General features: G+C 38.0%; 1 protein-coding gene across 2 annotated transcripts in view; it reads right to left on the bottom strand.

The window, feature by feature from the left end:
- The window catches only part of Dgkb (diacylglycerol kinase beta), a 705,005-nt gene that overhangs the window by 486,467 nt on the left and 197,229 nt on the right, over positions 1-21,309 (bottom strand). For both annotated transcript variants that reach the window (XM_023709934.1, XM_023709933.1), the window contains exons 8-11: positions 18,388-18,507; positions 8,943-9,060; positions 6,627-6,715; positions 6,425-6,541 (exon numbers count right to left, since the gene is read on the bottom strand). In XM_023709934.1, coding sequence (XP_023565702.1) covers positions 6,425-6,541; positions 6,627-6,715; positions 8,943-9,060; positions 18,388-18,507 — 444 coding nt within the window. The remainder of the gene's footprint in view (positions 1-6,424; positions 6,542-6,626; positions 6,716-8,942; positions 9,061-18,387; positions 18,508-21,309) is intronic.

Consider the following 21,309-nt stretch of genomic DNA (forward strand, 5'->3'; position numbering starts at 1 on the left):
AAAGAAAGAAAAAGAAAAAAAGTGAAAAGGATGAAAAACATGATTTTCCATAAAAACTTAAATATTAACGAATGAGACATTAATCACTTTTGTAGCCCAAGTTAAAAGAATATATTTGTAAGTTACTACTTTTCCTTGGCTACAGCATTTTGTATTTGAAATTCCAGGGTGATATCCTAAAGCTGTTATTTTATTTATTTATTTAAGTATTTAGTTTTATGTATTTGGTACAGGGTCTCACTACACAGCTTGGACTTGTAGTGATCCTCCTGTTTTCAGCCTCCCCAGTGCTAGGATTAGAGGCATGTACCACCATGCCCTGTCTCCGTGGCTGGCTCAGCATACCTGGGGATTACAAAGCATGTGGTGTCAGGGATCAAACCCCAGACACTGTGCTTGCCTAAGCAGGTGCATAAACCACTCAGCTATCTCTCCAGCCTTGTAAGAGTTGTTATTTTTTTTTCTTAAAGTAAGCCTTTCTATGGCTTTGTGAACTTTTAAACACTGTTAGCAGTTTCATACGTTAGTAAAACAAATATGCTTAGATGACACCATACATTATTAATCTATACTTGTAAAACAGGCATTCTTTTCTAACACCCACAGAAACCATAGTGAACTGGTGAATCCTGCCAGAGCGGGAATCATTAGATGGACCTGGAGCAATTCACAACACACTCTGAATGGAATGCCAAGGCAGTACACTGTTCACAGAAGCAAGCAGGCACAGGCAGTGGCTTCTCAACATCAGCAGAAAGAAGCCAACAAAGGGAATAAAGAGCATGGGTGACACTGCCAAAGGTTCTACAATCTGAGGTCCAGGATCTCAGGATAAATCCTGAGGGGATTTCACTGACCTCATCAGACCCAAAAGCTGCAAATCTTGTTGCATAGGTCTTGCTTTATCTTGGTCTTAACCATCCAGCAGAAAAGTACAAAAATGAAGTATAGGGGCTGGGGAGATGGCTCAGTGGAGTAAGTGCTTCCCTGGCAAGCACAAGGGCCTGAGTTCAATCCCCGGTTCCGTCAAAAAAAAACATGAAGTATAAGAAGTAAAGCCATACTGTTATGTTGAGCTGTAGGGGACTCAGTTCAACAATTTCTGACATTGCCAGTCAAGCGGAAGACCCAATACTATTATGGACTACTGGACTCTTTTAGAATATTTTGCTGAGTTTACACACCTATAATATTCAAATAACGGAACTTAACAAAAAAGGGTATACAAGACGAATGTCCATTTTGTATCTGTGTATTCAAAGTGGTTAGGATAGATATATAGTTACATTCTCTTAATGAATAGAATGATTTGTTCTAATGGGGTTTGTAAATAGGATATCACGTCCTCATCTTGTACAGCAATTAATCACTAGGAAGAATGTATGCAATGTGCTAATTATTGAAACTGTCCTACCAATTTGATTCGAAACTGTCTCATTGCTATTTATTTATCAATAAAATTATGGGAAGAAAAAAATAAATAAATAATAAATAAATAAATAAAGAGTCAAGTGTCTAAGTGCATACCCTGCCTGCTTCACAGATGAAAGCACAGGAATGAGTTGGCTGAGTCAGGGAATTTGCTTTACCACTGTTTTTATTTAGGTAGTTAATGCTGTCATTTTTTCAAGTGGTTACATCTCCAGAGGAGGTAAGACCTCACTGTAAGGGTTAGCTACATACCTGTAAGGTGGAAAGCTGGTATCAAGACATCATGAAGACTGACTGACACCAAGAGAGACAACAGGTTTTGTTTTTAAAACTTTCTCAATATTCAATATCATCCTACCTATCACATATATTTTGGAATATGGCAGGATGATATCTGAAAACAATATTTACATGGTTTATGTGTTAAATTCAGTTTTTAGTTGTAAGGAGAAGAATATTTGAGTCAATGAAGCAAACTTATTGAGGATTTTCTCTAAATGTAATGCTGTATCAAGAATGTCAACTGATTATGGCAAAAAAAGAAAACCCAAAACATGTGACATTGATGTGCATCTGAAAAAGATTGGACAAGTAGTGTGGCCAAGTTTGTTGCAGACATGAAACTCATGGAGAACAATTTAGTCTTACTTCTTGGTGTGGAGAAAACATAAATATAGTATTTAGGAAAAGGAAATACTCATGTAAAACAATATTCAAGGAAGATACAGAATTTGGTTCCTGAGTTAAAGTAAGAATGTAAAAAGAGATGAATGAAGTGAAGGGGCAGAATAAAATGACAACATGGTCTTCACAAGGAATTGCCAACAAATAGGCAGCTAACATGGAGGGAGTACCTGTGGGCTAATCCTATCATATGCTTAGGTTCAGGTCTGAATTCTGAGGAACTGAAAGCCAAATTGAATTGATGGGTTGAGATAAGCAGAATTATCAGAGGGTGCTGAAGAAGGCCTATAATAACAAATCAGTATTTTTGGAAGATCTTCCTGGAGGTGGTATGTAGGCTGCAATAGAGAAAAATGTACCTTCTGTCAGGGAGATAAGCCAAGAGATTCTACTCGAATCTAGGCAAGAGGTGCTAAGAGCTTGTACTAGGGTTGTGAATGTGGAGACAAAAACCCAGATTTGAGAGAGATATTTTAAGAAAGAAAAGTCAAGGCTCAGTGACAGACTGTAAAAATGAGATAAAGGTAAAATAACAGAGTAAAAGAAATTCACTCCTAACTGTGTTTGCAATGCCTGGGGAATGGTCCACCATGTCTGACTGAACAGGAGCTCTGGAGCAGCTGTTGTTGGACAGCGCAGTTCCTGAGCTTGGTGGGGCCACAGCATCCATCCTGACCACTTTCAAGACATGCAGGCTCTGTTCTCACTCAGGCCAGGCAGCACAGATCCCTCAGAGGTGTGCTCTGGATGACAGGGTTGGTTTGAAGGGCACCAATGGGATGATTTGCCTGGCTCTCACTGCATGGATTACCTCTTCCTGAGCACTTAACTATGTCTGAGGGCCTCTATGGGAGCCCCAATACATGTATTTCTTTTACCCATTTAATCTTTATAATACCACTATGGTAAAGAGATCATTAGCTCCATTTTATAAAACAAAAGATTGGTCAAAACTAGTAACACACATAACCCTCGATAGCACAACTAGTAAGTGACACACAGTAATGAAGAATCTGATTGACCTGACCTATACTTAAGTGATTTCCAAAAGTCATAAATAAAAAGGCAGTAAAGCCTTTGGTCATACCTTTTTTTAAAAATTTTTTTTTAATTTTATTTATTTATTTGAGAGAGAGAGAGAGAGAGAGAGAGAGAGAGAGAGAGAGGCCAGCTCAGCCCACCAGGGGGCAGGGCTGGCTGGCATGTGGTGCTGGGGGATTGAACGCGGTCCCTGATGCTTTTGCTAAGCTTGTTCTAAGTAGGTGCTTTAGACCACCGAGCCATCTCTCCAGCCCGCCTTTGGTCATACCTTGAAAGGCTGATAACTTTCACTCTTTCTTTTCCCTCTGCAGTGACTATCCCTAGAGTTAGCCTGACAGGCCTTCTTAAGGCTCCGTCTCAAGAACACTTGCTCTTCCCTCTAATAATAGTGACTGGCAACTCTTTCCACATACGACCCTTTCTGCAAACTACAAGAACTAAAGCAAGTAGGTTTAGTCAGTCAGAAGTCATTAGAAGTAGTAGGTGGATGTTACTCAAGTACAAGTCGGTCTTACACTAAAATTTTCAAACAGTGGCCCATTCAAAGTTTTCTATGAATGCCGCTAGATACACAAGTGATCTGAAATAAACACATTGTGTCAACTAGCCAGGAAAATCATTAAATTAATGAAAGCATTCCCGCAACTTGTTAAAATTAAAATGCTAAAAATACACAACATCAGAAGTTGCTTTTGAGAAGGCTATAAATTCTTCCACATATGTTTTTAAAATTGTGTGAATACTGCCTCACAGAATGCAAGATATGAGACTACGCAAAGCCTGGACCTCCTGATTCTTAGTTGAGACAGGCCATGAGCCTCAGGACATGGGAGAGTTTAATGAAAGGGGAGCTGCTGGAGCAATTATCTTTTTTTCCCCCCTAACACTAAATTAATTCTCTTGGACCTACTAGGTGGCATTTTTTTCCCAAATAAAATTCAGTGACTGTTTGATTTAGAGCTTGGATTTAAAGATATTTACAATTTATGTTGTGTTCTGCTATAGTATCATGTACTTATCTGTACTATAAAAATAAAATCTTAGGAATCTATTGACTGAACTCATTTAGAATATGAAATCATGATTTATTTTTTTATTTATTCTGGTACCATGAATTGAACTTAGAACCTTGTGCTTGCCAGGCAGGTGCTTGTACTACTGAGCAAAAGCCTAAAATAGTTATATTTCAAAATCAGTCTTTATTCACATAACACCTGTTTTTATGGTAAATGGAAGGATATGACAAGCTTTGACCAAAGATAAAGGAATGATTTGTGTATGATACCTTTATTTGTTCATGGTCTAGGTGAAGACTATGAAGGCACAGACAGAAGGAACCATTCAAACAAACAGACAAAAAAAAGAGAGAATAAGAAAAAGACTGGAATATATAAACAAGAAATTATTTTAAAATCCTCAGAGTACCAGTAGGAGACCTCACCCATGGTGACCTGGGGGAGAACAGATCCTATAAAATGGGAAAGGTGGAAGATGCACTCATGGAGACTAAACTGCAAGTGAAAGTGGGGAATGAAATAAAAAATTCCAAGATCTTTAAATGTTTTTATATTTGCAGCGGCAGCAATGCAAAGTTTAACATTCAAGCTTTTCATGGTTTTGAAATATTACCTTAGTTAAGCAATTTAAAAAAGAAAATAAAAATTACAAAATTAAGGCATTACAATAAAGGCTTCTTTTTAAAGAGGAAAACAATTTTAAACATAAGCATAAAATTTATTCTGATATTTTCTAATTACAATTTGTACTTGCATCAAGACTCAGGTGAAAACAAGAGAAGCAGCCTCCCATAAGACCTGAAACAAATCTGTGTGGATCTTGCAGATAGTTAGCAAAAACCAGAATCCAATGTACATGATTTTTTTTAAACAATTGAAACAAAGGTTGTTTTCTTGAAAGTGGGAATTCAATGTAAGTATAACGTGTGTGCAACTGAAATCATCATTAGGCATTTTATTATAATAACCAACATTTTAAAAACTGAAAATATCTTTCATAATGTAGCAATTTTTGACAAGGAAATGTGATGTAACTGGGTAATATGTGAAAATGAGGGAAAAAAGTATGTTCATTTTTTAAAAAAGAAAGTGCTTAATTGCATTTTGAAATATAAGCCATAGATTGTTTTTCTCATTATACTGTATATGTGTGCGTGTGTGCGTGTGTGTGTGTGTGTGTGTGCATGCATTGTTAAGAATACTGTGTAACCAGTGTTTTGGTACTTGAAGATGAACATTGTGGAGCAATTTATTTACTTAGGTGACTCAGTTTCCCCTTCTATTTTATGCTTTCAAAAGAAAAGCATTATTACTATACAAGTAGTCAAACTATCTAATGAGGGTAAAACTAGGAAACTTCTAGTCTCATAAATGATGGTTATTCTATTAAGAAAAACAGACATTATGGAAAATGTAAATTCTAATTAATTTCCAGAAAATAAACATAAAATATTAGAGGTTCTACATCTCATTTTCATTCCCCAAAAGGTATTTTTGAATGGTTTTGACCTTCATCGAAGCCAGGAAGAGTCCTAAAGTGTTTCAAGAGAGATTGATTTTTCTTAATTGTCAATACAATGATGTGTTTGGCATTGACGTCTAAATCTCTTTTCCTCCAACTTAAAAGTCACCTGGATAAGCAAGCCCACAACGTGTTGGCAGCTGGGGTCATACGAGTTCCAAGAAACAGCAAGACGTAGCAGGTGGACTTCTCCCCTTTGTACCTCACCACGTGGCCAAAGACAATTTGCTTAACTTGAAGTATTCTTCATTTTATTATACAATAAATGTTTTTTTTCAACACCTCCTTCATTTTTTTCTAACCTCCCCCCTTTTTTTGTTGCCCCAAGAACCTCATTTAAAATAAATTCACAATATAGATAAGAGAAAGCACTTACAATATAGAGGGAGGTGGAGCTCATCCTAGATAGTGCATATTCTAATTGCCTACCTGTGACCACCAGCTCTGTTGGCCTTCCTGGGAACCCCTATGGTTCCATGGAACACAGTTTGAAAACAATATGCTAGTGTGAACCGGAAGATTGTTATTAGTTCCCAATTTCTGGATTCTTTAAAGACAAATCTGACCTGATCCTATCCCTTTGGAAGCCTGAAGCAGTAATAAGCTTTCACAGTTTTATGTTAATTGATTCCAACACTAAAGAAGCCATTCCATGTAGCAGTCCCAGATGCCTGGATGTACTGCCTTGTCTGTGAGTGAAGGCTAGGATTTGTTTGATATAATTACTCACTGTGATCTGACACCAAACGCAATGCAGTCCCGTCAGGCCCTGGTAACATTTTACTGTTTTGTGGCACTTGTCACACTTGGTTGGGCAGTTGCCTTCAACCCAGTAATGGTGCATGACCTAGAACAGAAGAACAGCAGCATCAAGGTAAGAAGCAATATCCATCACCACCACGCACAGCAAGCAAGCGCGGCCACACACTTACGTCCGTGTTCTTTTTGGACTTCACGTAGGTCTTGATGCAAGAGGGAGGGGCTCTAGCCACACAGCGTTCATGGACTGTGTATTTGCAGACTGAAAGAAAACAGGTACACAGATTCAGAGCTAATCCGGGTCCTGATTGCAATTTCACAGGGAAAGAACGGCATTAGCAGAACCTCATTTCATATCCACTGCTCCCTAATCAATGCAATCAGCCACATCAAGGAAAAGTCCATGTCGACTGTTTTTACCATGGAGTACAAAAGGCCAATTAGTACAGGAAATATTATGCATGTGAAAAACCAAGACCCCTCTATCATGGCATAGCAGGAAATGCTTAATTAAATCAGCCCTCACTTGAATTTTTCACAATAATTTCCAGATGACAAAAATATTAAAGACAAATTGATGACTGCCAAATGGCTTGGTGTCACTGCTAGAAGAAAGAGATCTATAGTTCAGCCGCAGAACACTGGAAGAGAAGCCTATGAGTTTATACTATTTTTTCTATTGTTTGATGTAAACCTTAAGTGGCTGCTTATACTATTTCTAGAGAAGAGAATTCATCAGACATACCTGGCTTGAAGTAAAAGTTTGCCCTTTAATTCACATTATAGGATCATTTGCCACCCCAAAATAATTCCTACTGGATAGTATATGGCATACGTAAGCAAAGCTTTCATTTGTATGCAAGTGTGTATATAAACATGTACAAGCAAATATATGTATATGTATAATAGATCACAATTCTAACATATACAATTTTCACATCTTCACATAAGAATTGAACTTGAATAAAATTACAGTAACATACATGTAGTCTTTTATAAAATCTTCATTATAAATGAGTTCTAAATGCATCAATATATAGAACACTAAAAAATCAGGTAGTCCATACAATAAAAATGAAAAAAAATCAAACAAACTAAACACTTCCTGAAATGTGAATGAAAACATTAAATTCACATAGTATTCAAGGAGTAAAATTCTAGAAAATATCATATCCGTGATTGTTATTGGCACAACTGAGGAAAAAAAAATTTTTTTCTACTCCTTTCTAAAGCAATCATGTTGCAAGTATTATCTTCCGTACACTAAAAAGGGAAAAACTGTGAGAAAAAATTCTCAGGAGCTACAACTCACCTTGAGAGTTTTTTATATGCTCATATCAACATCTGATATCATCAAATATATCGTTTTCTTTGAAAACAATCACAGAGATTTGGAACCAAAGCATTTTCACTGTGCATGTCAAATGCTCTGGTATAACTAATAGTGATCAGAAACTGTCTTAAAAATGTGGCAAAGTTCATGAAATGTTTGAAAATCCCAAAACACTTAAGAAATTATATAGATATACTAAAACATCCCTTTTAATGTCAAATAATAAATCTGAGGGTGAATTCCCAAGCATAAACAATCATTAATATTAAATATCTAAAATCTTGTAGGAAGCCGGATTTAAAAGTTAGAGTACACACCCCCTAATATCATGTTTGATAGATTCAGGAGTTGCAGTAACTTTGTACCTAGTAGAAAGGGGTAGGGATAAGCAAATTACTGAAGAAAGGAACAATTTCATCATTAAGTAAGAGGATGGCGTCTCCTCTGAATAACCAGGAGTGTCAGGAGTATAAAATCCTCTCAGATAAATCTATGGTAGATTTAAAGATAAATAAATTTTATAATTTATAAATGAAATTTTAAGTCCTCTGAATTTGGAGAATAAAATGAAACTTGAAAAGAGAATGAAAATGAAATGACGCGAATGCACGAAACTCAGGAACCAGCAACACTTTGCACTCCAATATCCATGTATTTTGTTTATGATAGCATGAAAATAATGCTTTTAAGTTGTTAAATTTCTTGATTCGATTGCAAACCTATTTTTAATCAATCACTGTGACTTTTTCCCAAGGCCTGAAGGAATTGGCTCATTTACTAGGAATAAAGTGACTAACTTAGACGGGAGAAGAAAGGAATAGCTATGAATAAGATATGCAAGAGCAAAATTCGTGGACATTTTGGAAATAATCCCCAAATAAAAGAGAATCATAAATAAGCTTTCCTGAGAAGAAAATAAAGAAATGGAAAATCCCCTTAATTGTTTCTTTTAAGGAAGAATTTCCTAAATTAAAAAAAAAAAATGTAAAACTCAGGTGGATCAAATGTTTAGCAAGAAAATCCTAAAACTGACAGTCCTAGGAACAGGCAGGGTCTGGACCACTCAGTGGGTCTCCACCTATAAAGAGGAGCAGCCCATGAAGCCAGCCGCTCCCAAGTGAGCTGCAGGCGCCCTGGCAGCGAGGACGGTACTCACAGGAGCAGCAGAGGCCTTGCTTCCCCACGCCAATCAACATGTTCAGGCAGAGATTGCAGTAGGCAGGCTTGTTAAAGTGCTTGAGTCTCCACACGTGCTGCCCGTCATCCTTCACATTCTGCACGGGGCGTAAAAGAAACAGATTTCACTTAATGAAATAAACAGTAGAATATGTAGGTGCCAATATAATTCAGAGCTGGGCTGAAGCACTGGAAGACAATCTGTTATTTCATCTCTGACTTTCTCCAAGTTCGCCACAGAGTCTTTAGGAAAACACATGTGCTCTTGTGGAATGAGATATTGATAACAAATCTCGGATGTTATAGTAACCCACAAATTCTGGTCTCATGTCAACAGTTCAACAGCACACTCAAAACCAGCCCAATGACCTTCCGCATGGAGCACTTGCTAGGAACAAGGATGTACCTGCCTTCTCTTCCAAGACTTTACCCTCAGCGTAATTCCACAAACAAATAAATGAGAAAGAGAAAGAAAGTATTACTGACTGGATGAGCCTGAGAAATGGAAACTTGCAAAGATGATGTTAACCCTTGGTTGTCAGTAGGCTCTAGGCTATGCAAAAGCTTGACGATGGTGCTTGTTCTTCGAAGACAGCAGAGGCGTGGGAGGCAACCATCGGGAAGAGCCGCGCAAAGGAGACACGATGATACTCACTTGCGGGTGCTCCAGGTACTCCACGTTGGTGTAATATGTTTCGTTTCTCAATAAATTTTAATAGGCAAACATTTTAAGGGCCTAATTACATTATCATTTGTTTATTCCTCTTTTGTAAAATAGGAATACATTTACTCTTACAAAAGGGTGATGACATACTAAACCCATATCAATATATTTATAGCAATCGCTTTAGTTATTTGCCACAAACTAGAATTTATATTGTTTTACAGTTTTAACAAAGGTATTATGATTATAGTTTAACAGGCAAAATGAACACAATGTAATACTATAACTACTTCTCTAATCAGGTTAATGATAGCAACATTGTTGAAGATAAAAATAACACAAAATAATATGATGCTAATGAACCCTGAGTTCCCTACAAGTCAAATTTTCCCATGAATTTAGTATGTGTCATTGTTCCTATAATATCATTTTGTATTAAAATGAACTCTTTGCTTGCTAATTTGTTGGACACTGGCATTAACTTCAGATGGACTCATTCACTATATATATATATATATATATATATATATATATATATATATGTTGTTAATAAGAAACCATCATATTTCTTGGAATACATTCACCAAATACTTGTAGATAACTTGTTTGGGTCTGGGAAGCAATACTAATTGTGTAGGAATATGACGATATGAACATCCCAAGTCATTTTGTCTCTTTTGAGAATAAAATGTTAATAAGAATGCCCCAACCACATTTTGGTCTTCTCAATCAAGAGATAAGGGACTAGATTTGAAAGAGTTGAGAAGATCTATAATAACTCAGTCTTACATTGGAATCAGAAATGTCAAATTTGCATCATAATATGAAACATTAATGAAAATGCTTCCTGGTAGATAATTCTCCATGGGTCTCCTGAACTTCTGCTAGTATATTTTGCTAGCAGAAACATGTTTTTTTATAAAAGCTTTCAAAAATACTTGGATAGTATGCAGCCTTGGACAATAGAGATGTGTCTTCCGCAAGAGGAGGGGGCAGGTTTATTAATTGTCCAAGCTTTTACAGATGATCTTATACCTCTTAGAAAAGGTTCAGTAGGTTCCTATTTAGTTTATTAAGAGGTGAAGTTCTCTGAACCAGTTTTTAAGCTCTGGTCCTGTGCATTGCAATAACTTAGGTCATGCACCATCATCCCTGTCTTATTTATTTTTCTTGTTGCTGATACAAATCACCTGACATCCCAGGTTACAGGAGGAAAGGCTTATGGAGCTCACAGGTTATAGAGGTTTCAGTCCACATTTGGGTCCAAGGGAGGGTGTCATATGACAGAGGGGCAACTGTACATGGCAGCAGAAAGTCAAGGCAGCAAGAGAGCTTCATGACATCTTTCTGCTTAATGATATCTACACTTCTGGGATTAGGGCGGTGCTAAACTTAGGGGTGGACTGATTTAGCAACCACCCACCTCCAATCCAGCATCACACATCTAGATTCGTCCACCTCTAAAAGAGCTTAAGGCATGCAGCTGTGTGTGTGCATGCATGCGTGTGTGTGTGTGTGTGTGTGTGCGCGCGCGCACGCATCTAGACACAAATCATAACAGTCTGCATGAAACTGAGGAAAGAGGCAAACTGACTTCCGCATGAAGCTCGGCTGCTTACTTTGAGTACTTCGTCTCACTGTCTTGTTTAGCAGCCTCATGTCTTTTGCTGGAAGTCAGGAAAGCACGGCCAACTAACTCAACCACACTCATGAAGGAGAATCCCAGATATTTTACAAATATCAAAAATATTCACATTTATTTTCCTGACCAGGGATTAAAGGACTCTCAACACAATTAGCCATGCTGAAGGTTTCCTGAGGCTTCAAGCTACACCTGGTTTAGTTTTCTTCCAATACTAAAGCATAAAAGCTTTGCATTCTAGTTTGATTAAGTCTGTAAAATCCCTAGAAGCTGTACAATATAAATACAATAATATTTAATTTTGCTGTATTTGGCAAACCCTGCATTTTCCAATTTTAATCACAGTAAAAAACTAAATATCTAATGGAAAAAGTTAAAATATAGGCTCATTAATTTTTACAAATAAACTAATAAGCATTGAAGAGAATGGTAAAAGTTCTTTAAATATTTGAAATAAAAGGAGAAATGAAAAAAAGTCTAATTTTCCTCTATGCTACTGTTCTTATATTCCTTGAGATTTTATTTTTAAATGATTGTCCATTCCATGGGAATGAGCCTCAGCCGGTTGCAGAGCACATATGGACGGAGTTAGCTGGCATTTTCTTATCAAAAAATAAGCAAGTCTGAGCGTGGGTGTTCTGTCAATCAGAACGCTTAGCCATGTAACCGGCTGCGACTGATGCACAAAGCCATTACCCAGGCAGAAAACGCTGTACCAAAACACAAATTAAATAGCTTAGAGCTCTTAGCCGGATGTATCGCCAAAATATGCAAGGGATAAAATATATATGCGACTTCTTTGGGAGGAGCAATTGCAATCAGGGACCAACCACTTCTCAGGACTGCCAGTTCCACTCCCACTTTCGTGACTTTCACGTCTTGTCTTGTTTATCTTACTTGGATCGTAAACTTAGTGGGAAGAAAAAAGCTGTCTTCCTAGTCTATCAGCCAGTAGAGCACATTTCTATTAGTATTTCTGTTACAAATAAATATTTATTGCCAAGAAAGAAATTCACTTTTATATATAAAAAAATAAACAGAGAATATGGAGGGTTGGTTCCTGGCCTGGGCCGAAAATTGTGAATAAGCCATTTCTCTTCTCTTCCTATTTTCCTCTCTAATAAAATGGAAGCACTCACTTCCTTTGCGCAGGCCACTGTGGGAGGCTCCATTATGTAATACCTGTGCCACTGAGTTAGCACCTCAGCAGACCAGCATTATATAGATACCAAATATTAGTACCACGGCTGGGTTTGGTAGGGTAACTTCCCAGGGTTTCAACCAAAGGAATTCAGAAAAATATCTATAGGCTCACTATATAGCTTTACACAAAATTTGCCTTCTGATGTTTCATTGCTGGGCAGGACGCCTTGGGGCGGAATGACGTGGCTCAGCTCTGGGTTCAGGATAGCAGGAGATGTGGAATGAATCCCGGGCTCCTCCTGGCACAGGAGCAGCTTGGCAACTCTTCCTCAGCCCTCAGTTCACCCCAAGCCAAAGTGATGTTTCAGTGGGCAGAACGTCCGCTAGGACATACTGGAACTGCTTCACTCACTCAGTAACTTCAAAAGATCTAGTTTATTTGCTAAATATATTCAATGTCCTATATAATGTTGCAGTGAAGCAGAGCTAATGCGAACATTATTTCCCAAAAACTTCAAGGAGAAAAGGCACGTATCTCCCGACCCAAGTCCCGCCAGTCCTACATCCAGGCGTGTTTCTACTGACCTACACGGGATATACAGAACTGCTCATGTTGTGGACTATTCCAACACTTTAAATAACCTTCTAACTATTTTGTTGAAGGTCATAAAAGACACATGTGAAGATGAAACAAACCACTGTTTTAGACAAAAAGATGAACTCGCCTGGAACTAGGCCATTTAGGGAGCGGTGACAGCATTCAGGGCTGGCTTGCAATCAACTGGCGATTTTCAGGCTGTACCTTCTGCCTTCAGGGTGAATCCCTGTGATTCCCACGCTTCCAACGCAAGCTCAAAAATTTGAACATCACAAAATCTTTTTTAAGAGCCATATCTGAAATCTCAAGAATGGTCACATCTTTCTTGTGTTGTAACTGCAGTTTAGGTGGAGCCGTGCTTAGAGCAGAACCAAACTTGTAATCCAATCAAAATGTTCAAAATTGGAATGTGAACTGTAAGTTTTCTAAATTATTCAATTAAAGATACATCATCTTCTGAATTCTATTACTCAGATATTTTACCAGAGAACATAAAATAGTGTCCTTTTTTTTTGAGAGAGAAAAAAAAAAGATGTCCTGAATCATCTCATAGGCAAAATTTAAAGCACATGTTAGGACTAAAGGCTAAGGGGATTTTGTACTCACGGTGCGTGAGGAAAGCAACCATTCAAATCATCATAAATTCGATGCTAACTTGCAATCCACAATCAAGAAGCTAGAGTACTCTCACATGAAGGTTACCTTAACATATGCAATTCTTAAATCTGTTAAGTATGTGTAATACCTAAATTGGCACTCCTACTTATATGATATTACTAATTCAGAATTTTTCCTGGAACAAATTAGCGAAGATTTGAGATTATAGGTTTCAGGAAGTACAGCACTATTTATTATTTTGTTCATCTGGAAAAAGGAATGTTAAAACTAGAATAATATTGGAAAAGGAAATAGGCTTTTGGCTACTTTTTTTTCCTAGAAAGAGTAGCTGTCTGCATAATATAATGCAGTTAACTAACAACAGAACTAAAGTAAAGGTTGATCTGATGAAATCCTTTGCTTCTCTGCACTCTTTCCACCGGTCATCAAGTCTGACGTTAGTTCCCATCTGCTAAGGGGTGTTAGACTTATTTTTCCTGACTGAATTAAAATGAACTGAAATTCCTTCTGTTGGTGATCTGACAAAGTAGTGACAGAACCTATCAGTGATTGCCAAAATGTGGCATTGGGTCAAATCTTTCTAGCAACCTGTTTTGGCAAATAGAGTTGATAAGGATGAAAGCTCAGTTGCACAACATCTCAGAAAGCTTGTGCTATATGCAGCGGATCTGAGCAGTTGTAACAGAGGCCTTCCGGGTCTGCAGCCTAAACTCATTAATATCTGTCCCTTTATAGATGCCAATCACTAACACAGATAATTACTAACGAAGAAAAACATTCTTCATTCTGTGACATCTTTAAAAAATGCTCAGTGATACACATGCTGAGGAAAGCCTGAACAGGCTCAGGTGGAAACATTTGATAGCAGTCATCAAAATCTCTGAACTATCCAGACTGTCAGCTTCACGTGCACCAGACAGCAAGACTTTTCCGACCACTTCATCTTGCCTTTTCTGAGGACTGCACAAACCTTCTTGAGAGAAATGAAGTCATTCTTGCTGTCTTCTCTCTGGCAGAGAATCAGGTCCCAGTGAACTACATTTTTGAGTTTTGATAGCAAAACATATGATTTAAAGTAAAGCAGCATTTAGGGTTCTATTGATGGAGAAAAATAAACTTCAATGAAACCATAACTGTTAGAAATAAGGCTGGCTCTCCCAGGGAGGTTCTCCTAGCTCTATAATTTGGTTAGCACTCTGCAGCGCTTTCAAATACACTGTGGTATTTCACACTCACTCTCAATTATAATCTGCTCCTCAGGCTCACAAATGACAACAGACAAGAATATACAAGACAACATAACAAGGCAGGCTTCGCAATTGCTGGCCGACTTCAAGCGGAAGCTTCTAGAATTCCGTTTAATAAGCAAAATGTGGGCTGGGAGGTGGGAGGTGTCATACTACGGACATAGGTAATAACACAACACATTAGCTGACTACTGAAAGGAAATAAATCTCAATTACTAAAGCAAGGCTGTCAGCATTCAACTGTCTCCGTGTCACTCCGGCTATTTAAAATATATGTCACGCCTGAGAATTACAAAGCTGTTTCAAGCAAATTCATGTTTTATGATCATTACATGTGTTAGAGGGTTTGTGTATTTCAGTAAAAGAAAACTTTAACCATAGTTACCTTATGTTTTTAAAGATGTAAAAAGAAAAGAGAAATTTCTTTTTTCCCCCCACCAGAGTTCTTGACATGCAAAACAATTTTTAAAAGTGCCCTCTGATGTTAAGCAATGTAGCGCTGCCATCTAGCGGTCGCAGCGAGGAACGCAGTTCTGGGACGCGGCAAACCCTAAACTGAGTTCTGTTAAAATTTTGTTCTTTGCTCTAAAAATACAAAATATTGAATTACAAGGAAAATTTAAAGTTCGTTATACATGATTAATCACGTCAACTTTAAGGGAAAGGCTTTTTCATTTGGTTAAAGTGTCCGTAACACTAGAAACTAATGAACTACGTATTATATCTGTTTAAAATACGTTGAGCTTGAACCATGTAGATTGGTGCAACGCGTTAGCCACGCATTCTAAGCAATAGTATCTAATAGCCTTCCAACACACACGTGAAATCTAGCATACAGGCCACACTCTTCCTCTGCGCTCTTGCCTGGCTCATTTCCAACTCGGAAAGATGTCCTCTCCCCTCCCTCGCCTCTCAGGTTCTTCATTTGTAAGATAATTTATGAAGGCACAGAGAATACACAAGTGTCCACTTTAAAATACAAACTTCCCCTGTAGGAAATCATTAGTGAGATTTCCTGAATGGAGTCACATGACTATTTTGGACTCATAGAACACGCTGTTTATTTTTTAATTTTATTATTATTATTATTTTATGAATTTAGGACCACAGGGTGGACAGGGTCTCACTATGTAGACCAGACTCGTAGCAATCCGCCTGTGTTCAGCCTCCCAAGAGCTGGGATTACAGATGCGCGCCACCACGCGCGCTCTCAGTCTCCGTCTCAGTGCGCCCCGGGGATGGACGCGCCGGCCCCAAGCGCCGCGGATCCGACCCCAGGCGCCGCGCTCTGCCGCCGCAGGCACGCTAGACCGCTGAGCTATCTGGCTGGCCCCAAACACGCCAAGTTTAAACGGCACCCTTTAAAAAATTATTCTCTTGGTTGCTCCTTGTCGTCTGTCCAAATGACACTTTCCTCAGGAGATATACGTATAAAATACATTACTGATGAAGAAGTCCTGTTTCCTTAGCCAAGTGTGAAATTCATATTCATGACCAATAAGATCATCATTTATAACTTATTTTAATTTCTTATGTAGTACCTACTAGCACTTTTAATTTCTTGCCCCTCTAACCATGACTAAAACCCATTAGGCCTTATAAAATATAAGATGAAAGTAATATTAAAATATTTGAAGCTCCAGACACAAAGGAAATAGATTCCGCTATCTATTAACGTACAGATACAAAAGAAACAATCTCCTGAAGCCATCCATTGATTACCACAGTCAAATGTTTCCGAGCACTAAGCTCACGTGCACAGTCCTAAAGCCATAGTCTCAACACGGCTTAAGAATCTGTCAGGTACCTTGAGTGGTGAATTTTGTTTTTATTTTTATTTATTTATTTATTTATTTAGGAAAGGGACTACAGGGTGCCCAAGGTCTCACTATTAGATCGGACTCGTACTGATCCGCTGTTTACAGCCTTCCAAGTGCTGGGATTACACATGTATGCCACCATGCCCAGTCTCAGTCACCCCCAGTCTCAGTCACCTTCTCAGCATGTCCCGGGGGCAGGGGCCAGCACAGCATGCCTGAGATTGAACTCCGGCCTCTGCATCTGCATAAGCAGGCACTTTAATCTGGAAGTTTGTCTTTTTTTCTTTTTTTAAATTTTTTATTTATGTGTGTGTGTGTGTGTGTGTGTGTGTGTGTGTGGCCAGCTCAGCCCACCAGGGGGCGGGGCTGGCTGGCATGTGGTGCTGGGGGATTGAACCGCGGTCCCTGTGCTTTGTTAAGCTTGTTCTAAATAGGTGCTTTAGACCACTGAGCCATCTCACCAGCCCTGGAAGTTTGTCTTGACACTAATAGAAAACATGAAAAATATTGAGGACAGCAATACAGTGGTGAACCGTATATTCTAGTTTCTAAAAACTTTAAATATTATACGTTTTATTAGCTCTTAACTAGTCTAAGCTTTAAATATTATAAACTTTTATGTGCCTTTCACCAGTAATGTTCTTTGGATCTAAGTAAATGTGTTACTATGTACATATTATGGTTCATTCTTATTCAACAACTGATGCTAAATACAAGATCTGGCATTGATTGGTAACGTCATCAGGTTCTCCATGTAAGTCCTGAAATTGACTTCCGGTATTGGTCAGCAAGATTTGCTTTTAGAGTCATTATTTTAATTGTGATAGAAGATGTATGTGCTTTATTCCTCCAAATCAATTTTTAATTGCCAATGCAATTGTCACTGGATTCATTAAATATATATATTAATGATATATATATATATCAACTGCCCAGAAAACCTACACCTAATTTGCAAGTACTGGATATCAATAAAGTAGATGACACTGATGGCATGGGTCTCTGGAATGAGGTCACAAGCACTGTATAGGACAGAAATATTAGTGAGTTTCTTGCATTAGATGATATGTGAGTAGTCAATAATTTTCCAAAAGTAGATTGCACTTTTCTTTTTCTTTCTTTTTCTTTTTGGAGCAGGGGATTGAACTCAGGCCCTTGCGCTTGCCAGGGAAGCGCTTGTCCTGGTGAGCCATCTCCCTGGGCCCCTAGACTGCACTTTAAGTAGAAGAAAAAAAAAAAGAGAGGAAAGGTATACACAGACGTCAGGTATTGCTTCACATGAATTGATACGCTTGTGGCAATTACTGCCACACAAGGAGTCACTGTTAAATGGCACCTTGGTATGGTTTTTAGAAGTTTGAGGCACTTACTACATGCTTAGTGATAGAAAATTGTCAGATCAATTTATTTATTTATAATTTTCTTTAGTATTTTATTTGTTTATTTGGTGCAGGGTCTCTATACATAGCTCAGACTTATAGTGATCCTCTTGTCTCAGCCTCCCTAGCTCTGGGATTACAGGCGTGTGCCACCATGCCTTGTTCTGGGGCCAGCACTGCTTGCACTATGGACGATTGAAGTAGGGGCCTTGTGCTTGCCAGGCACGTGCTTAGACCACAGAGCTATCTCCCCAGGCCCACACCAACTTCTAATCAAAAGCTGTAATAGAGAACTCCACTGCATGCACACGTACATTCTCTAAGCCCAGAAGCACAAGCAGGGGTATCGTTGTCATTCCTCCTTGAATCCATTCCTCCAAAGATACCGTTCCATCATGATCGTAATCAATCTCTTCCATCATTTCGTGAAGGATCTGGAGAAGAAACAAAGGGAAAGACTCAAATAAATCCTCTGTAATACAGTAATACATTACATGGGAAGGATTACTACAAACTGTGACCAATAGCTAAATTTGGAGTACACAATTTGATTATTTAATTTAACATTAACCCTATTATTGAGAAAATAGTGACTGGTAGGATTTCTCAAACTTTGCTCCCAACCCCAATCAACTTTCTAAAATAAGTGCTTAAAATTGTATTATTTTGCAAATGAATAGCACAGTTAAATAAGAAAGTAACTTCAAGGATAAAAGTGGCCTTTAATTACTTTCTTGATTTTTTTTTAAAGTTCATATATATGCCAGAAAATGTCTGAACAAATTAACTTCATGGAAAAGAGCTCAAATAACTCTGCTAAGTAGAAAGGAGTGAGAGAATTAAGTTGCATTTAATTACCTATCAGAACTTAATAAAGCCTAAAAGTTTAATGATCTAATCATATTTGATTAGACTTCCTTTCTAAAGATGATTTGCACATAATATTCCAAAATGTCCTTAATAGTGGTGTAACACTTTTACCTCTGTGGGTTAATGCTTACATCAGTTCCTACTTCAAAGGCCTGTCATATGAATTCAATGAGTTAGGATTTTATAGATGGAAGACACCCTGGCATATGTAGGAAGCATATACAGAAAGCGGTTTACGCTATTACTAATGCAGATTGTGTTAGCTTTCCAACCGTATCACCCTTGGATGCTAAAAAAGGGAAACACTTTCCTATTGATAAGTTGTGAAATTTGGTAAGGACTCCAAGAAAGAAAGGAATTCATTGTTTTTGGTTAACACAGAAGTGGATGTTAACAGTTGAAAAAGAAGGAAACAGGATTAGTAAAGAGATATGAAAACTTACAATAGAAGAGACATATTGTTTCCTGGTAGAAACATTGTTTCCTTTAAATATATCTGTGATTGGTTATTTGCTGCCTTTCCTCATGAGGTATTTGAAAAATAGATTATTGTCTTGCATAACAATTTCTGACCTCCAAGTATTGGAAAGGGGACTTTTAGAGATAAGATGATGCCGGAGTAATTATTTCATTATCAAATAAAAGAAAGGATTTAGATTTTATAGAATGACATAAGATTTATTTAAAATCACCCTGCCTTTTGAGAGCATGCTGATGAGTTGTGATGAACGAACAACCACGATGAAAACCGAAAACACAGAACATGTGTTGCGGGCGGCTTATGTTTTCACTTTATCCTTAGTGAATCTAACAGTACAACTTGGATTAGTTTAATAAAAACTCCTTCCAGGGACATTTTGTCTTTCCCCAGTGTTTGAGATTAGTAGGAAATATTCACATGTCTTTATTCATGCATGCAGAGGCCATAAGAATCTGTAAATGAGTATATTTGTCTCAAAAGAAGAGAGATGTTGAAGCATTCAACTAAGAGAGACAGCAACTGTGACTACAAATACAGTGCTCCGGGTAAGGCTTTTATCTTGATTTTCCACCATGTAAGCTGTCTAGATGGAGGTGGATGCATTAGGAACACAAATAATGCTACACGCATTGTTTGTATTCTCCAGAAGGTACTTGTCATTTCTGGGCTGTCCAGCCACCAACTGTTTCCTTTTCCATAATCTCTATCTCCTTTTTTCCCAACCTTACGTCTCTTTTGAACAAAATAATTTTTGCCAGGAGGTCGCTGGGCCCACTGATGCTTCAAAGTCTAATAGGAAAAGAAAGCCTCCCTCTTTCTTCCTTCCCACGGGGTCAAGCAGGCTTGAATGATAGGTGAACAATTTTCTCTGGTACAAATGAATAGGGAGAGAGGTCTGATCTACATTTATGCAATCAAAAGGGCAATGGAACTTTAAGAACTTACAGTTTAACTTTAATTTAAACTTTAAACTTTAAATTAACATTAAACTTAAGGGCAATGAAACCTTGATTTCAGTGAAAAAAATGTTAAGTTGAATCAAGCAGAACATTAAGCACACAGCACCATGGGCTTTATTACTCCATAGGCACATTAAGTCCTGTTAATGATAGCTGCCCTCACGCAGCAGGAACTTTCCACACCAGCCCAAATATGGTAGAGTTAAAGTTGGAAAACTCTTAACCCTTGTAGGAATGGCGTCCTCTTTGCATAGTGATGTCTACTTTACTTTTTCTCATTTAGACACACAGGGAAACGTGAGCACAAGCCTGCGTCACGTAGCCCTGACACTATGTACCGTCAGGTGCAGAAACGTGAACACTGATTTACAAATAGCATCTTGAATTCTTGAATAAAATGCAAACCATATAAAGAAAAAATGATCTATATGGTCTCTATTCATGTGTACTTGGCTAAACTTAGCTGGCTTCAAAATGAAGCTGAAATCAGTATCTGCTATAAATTTCTTACCTTACCTACAGCTGAGGTCAGAAGTTCTTCACAACTATTTTACAAATACATTTAAATAATAGTGGAAACGTATCTAAATTTATGTAAGATAACTCTTTATATTCTTATACACATTTTTGGATACTACTTCTTTATAGAACTTGATTAAAGGGGGCCTTCCCATTTGCTCTGTTGTTTAAGTGCCTGCTTAAGCAAAGCAGTCAGGCTCAGAATTCTGTGGTTCGATCCCCAGATCCTCAAGCCTTATCAGGCCTGCCCTTAATGCATTCCGAGTGTGTGTGTGGGGGGAAGGAACTTAATTAAAAATTCCCTGCTCTAGCTTTAACCAGATGAAGAGCTCTCGGCAAATATTTTCTACCTATGGTGTAGCCCTGCGAGTCTTGGGTAGAGATCACGGCTTCAGTTGTTCCGATTA

This window comes from Octodon degus, unplaced genomic scaffold, assembly GCF_000260255.1.
Source record: "Octodon degus isolate 3935 unplaced genomic scaffold, OctDeg1.0 scaffold00015, whole genome shotgun sequence".
Lineage (NCBI taxonomy): Eukaryota > Metazoa > Chordata > Mammalia > Rodentia > Octodontidae > Octodon > Octodon degus.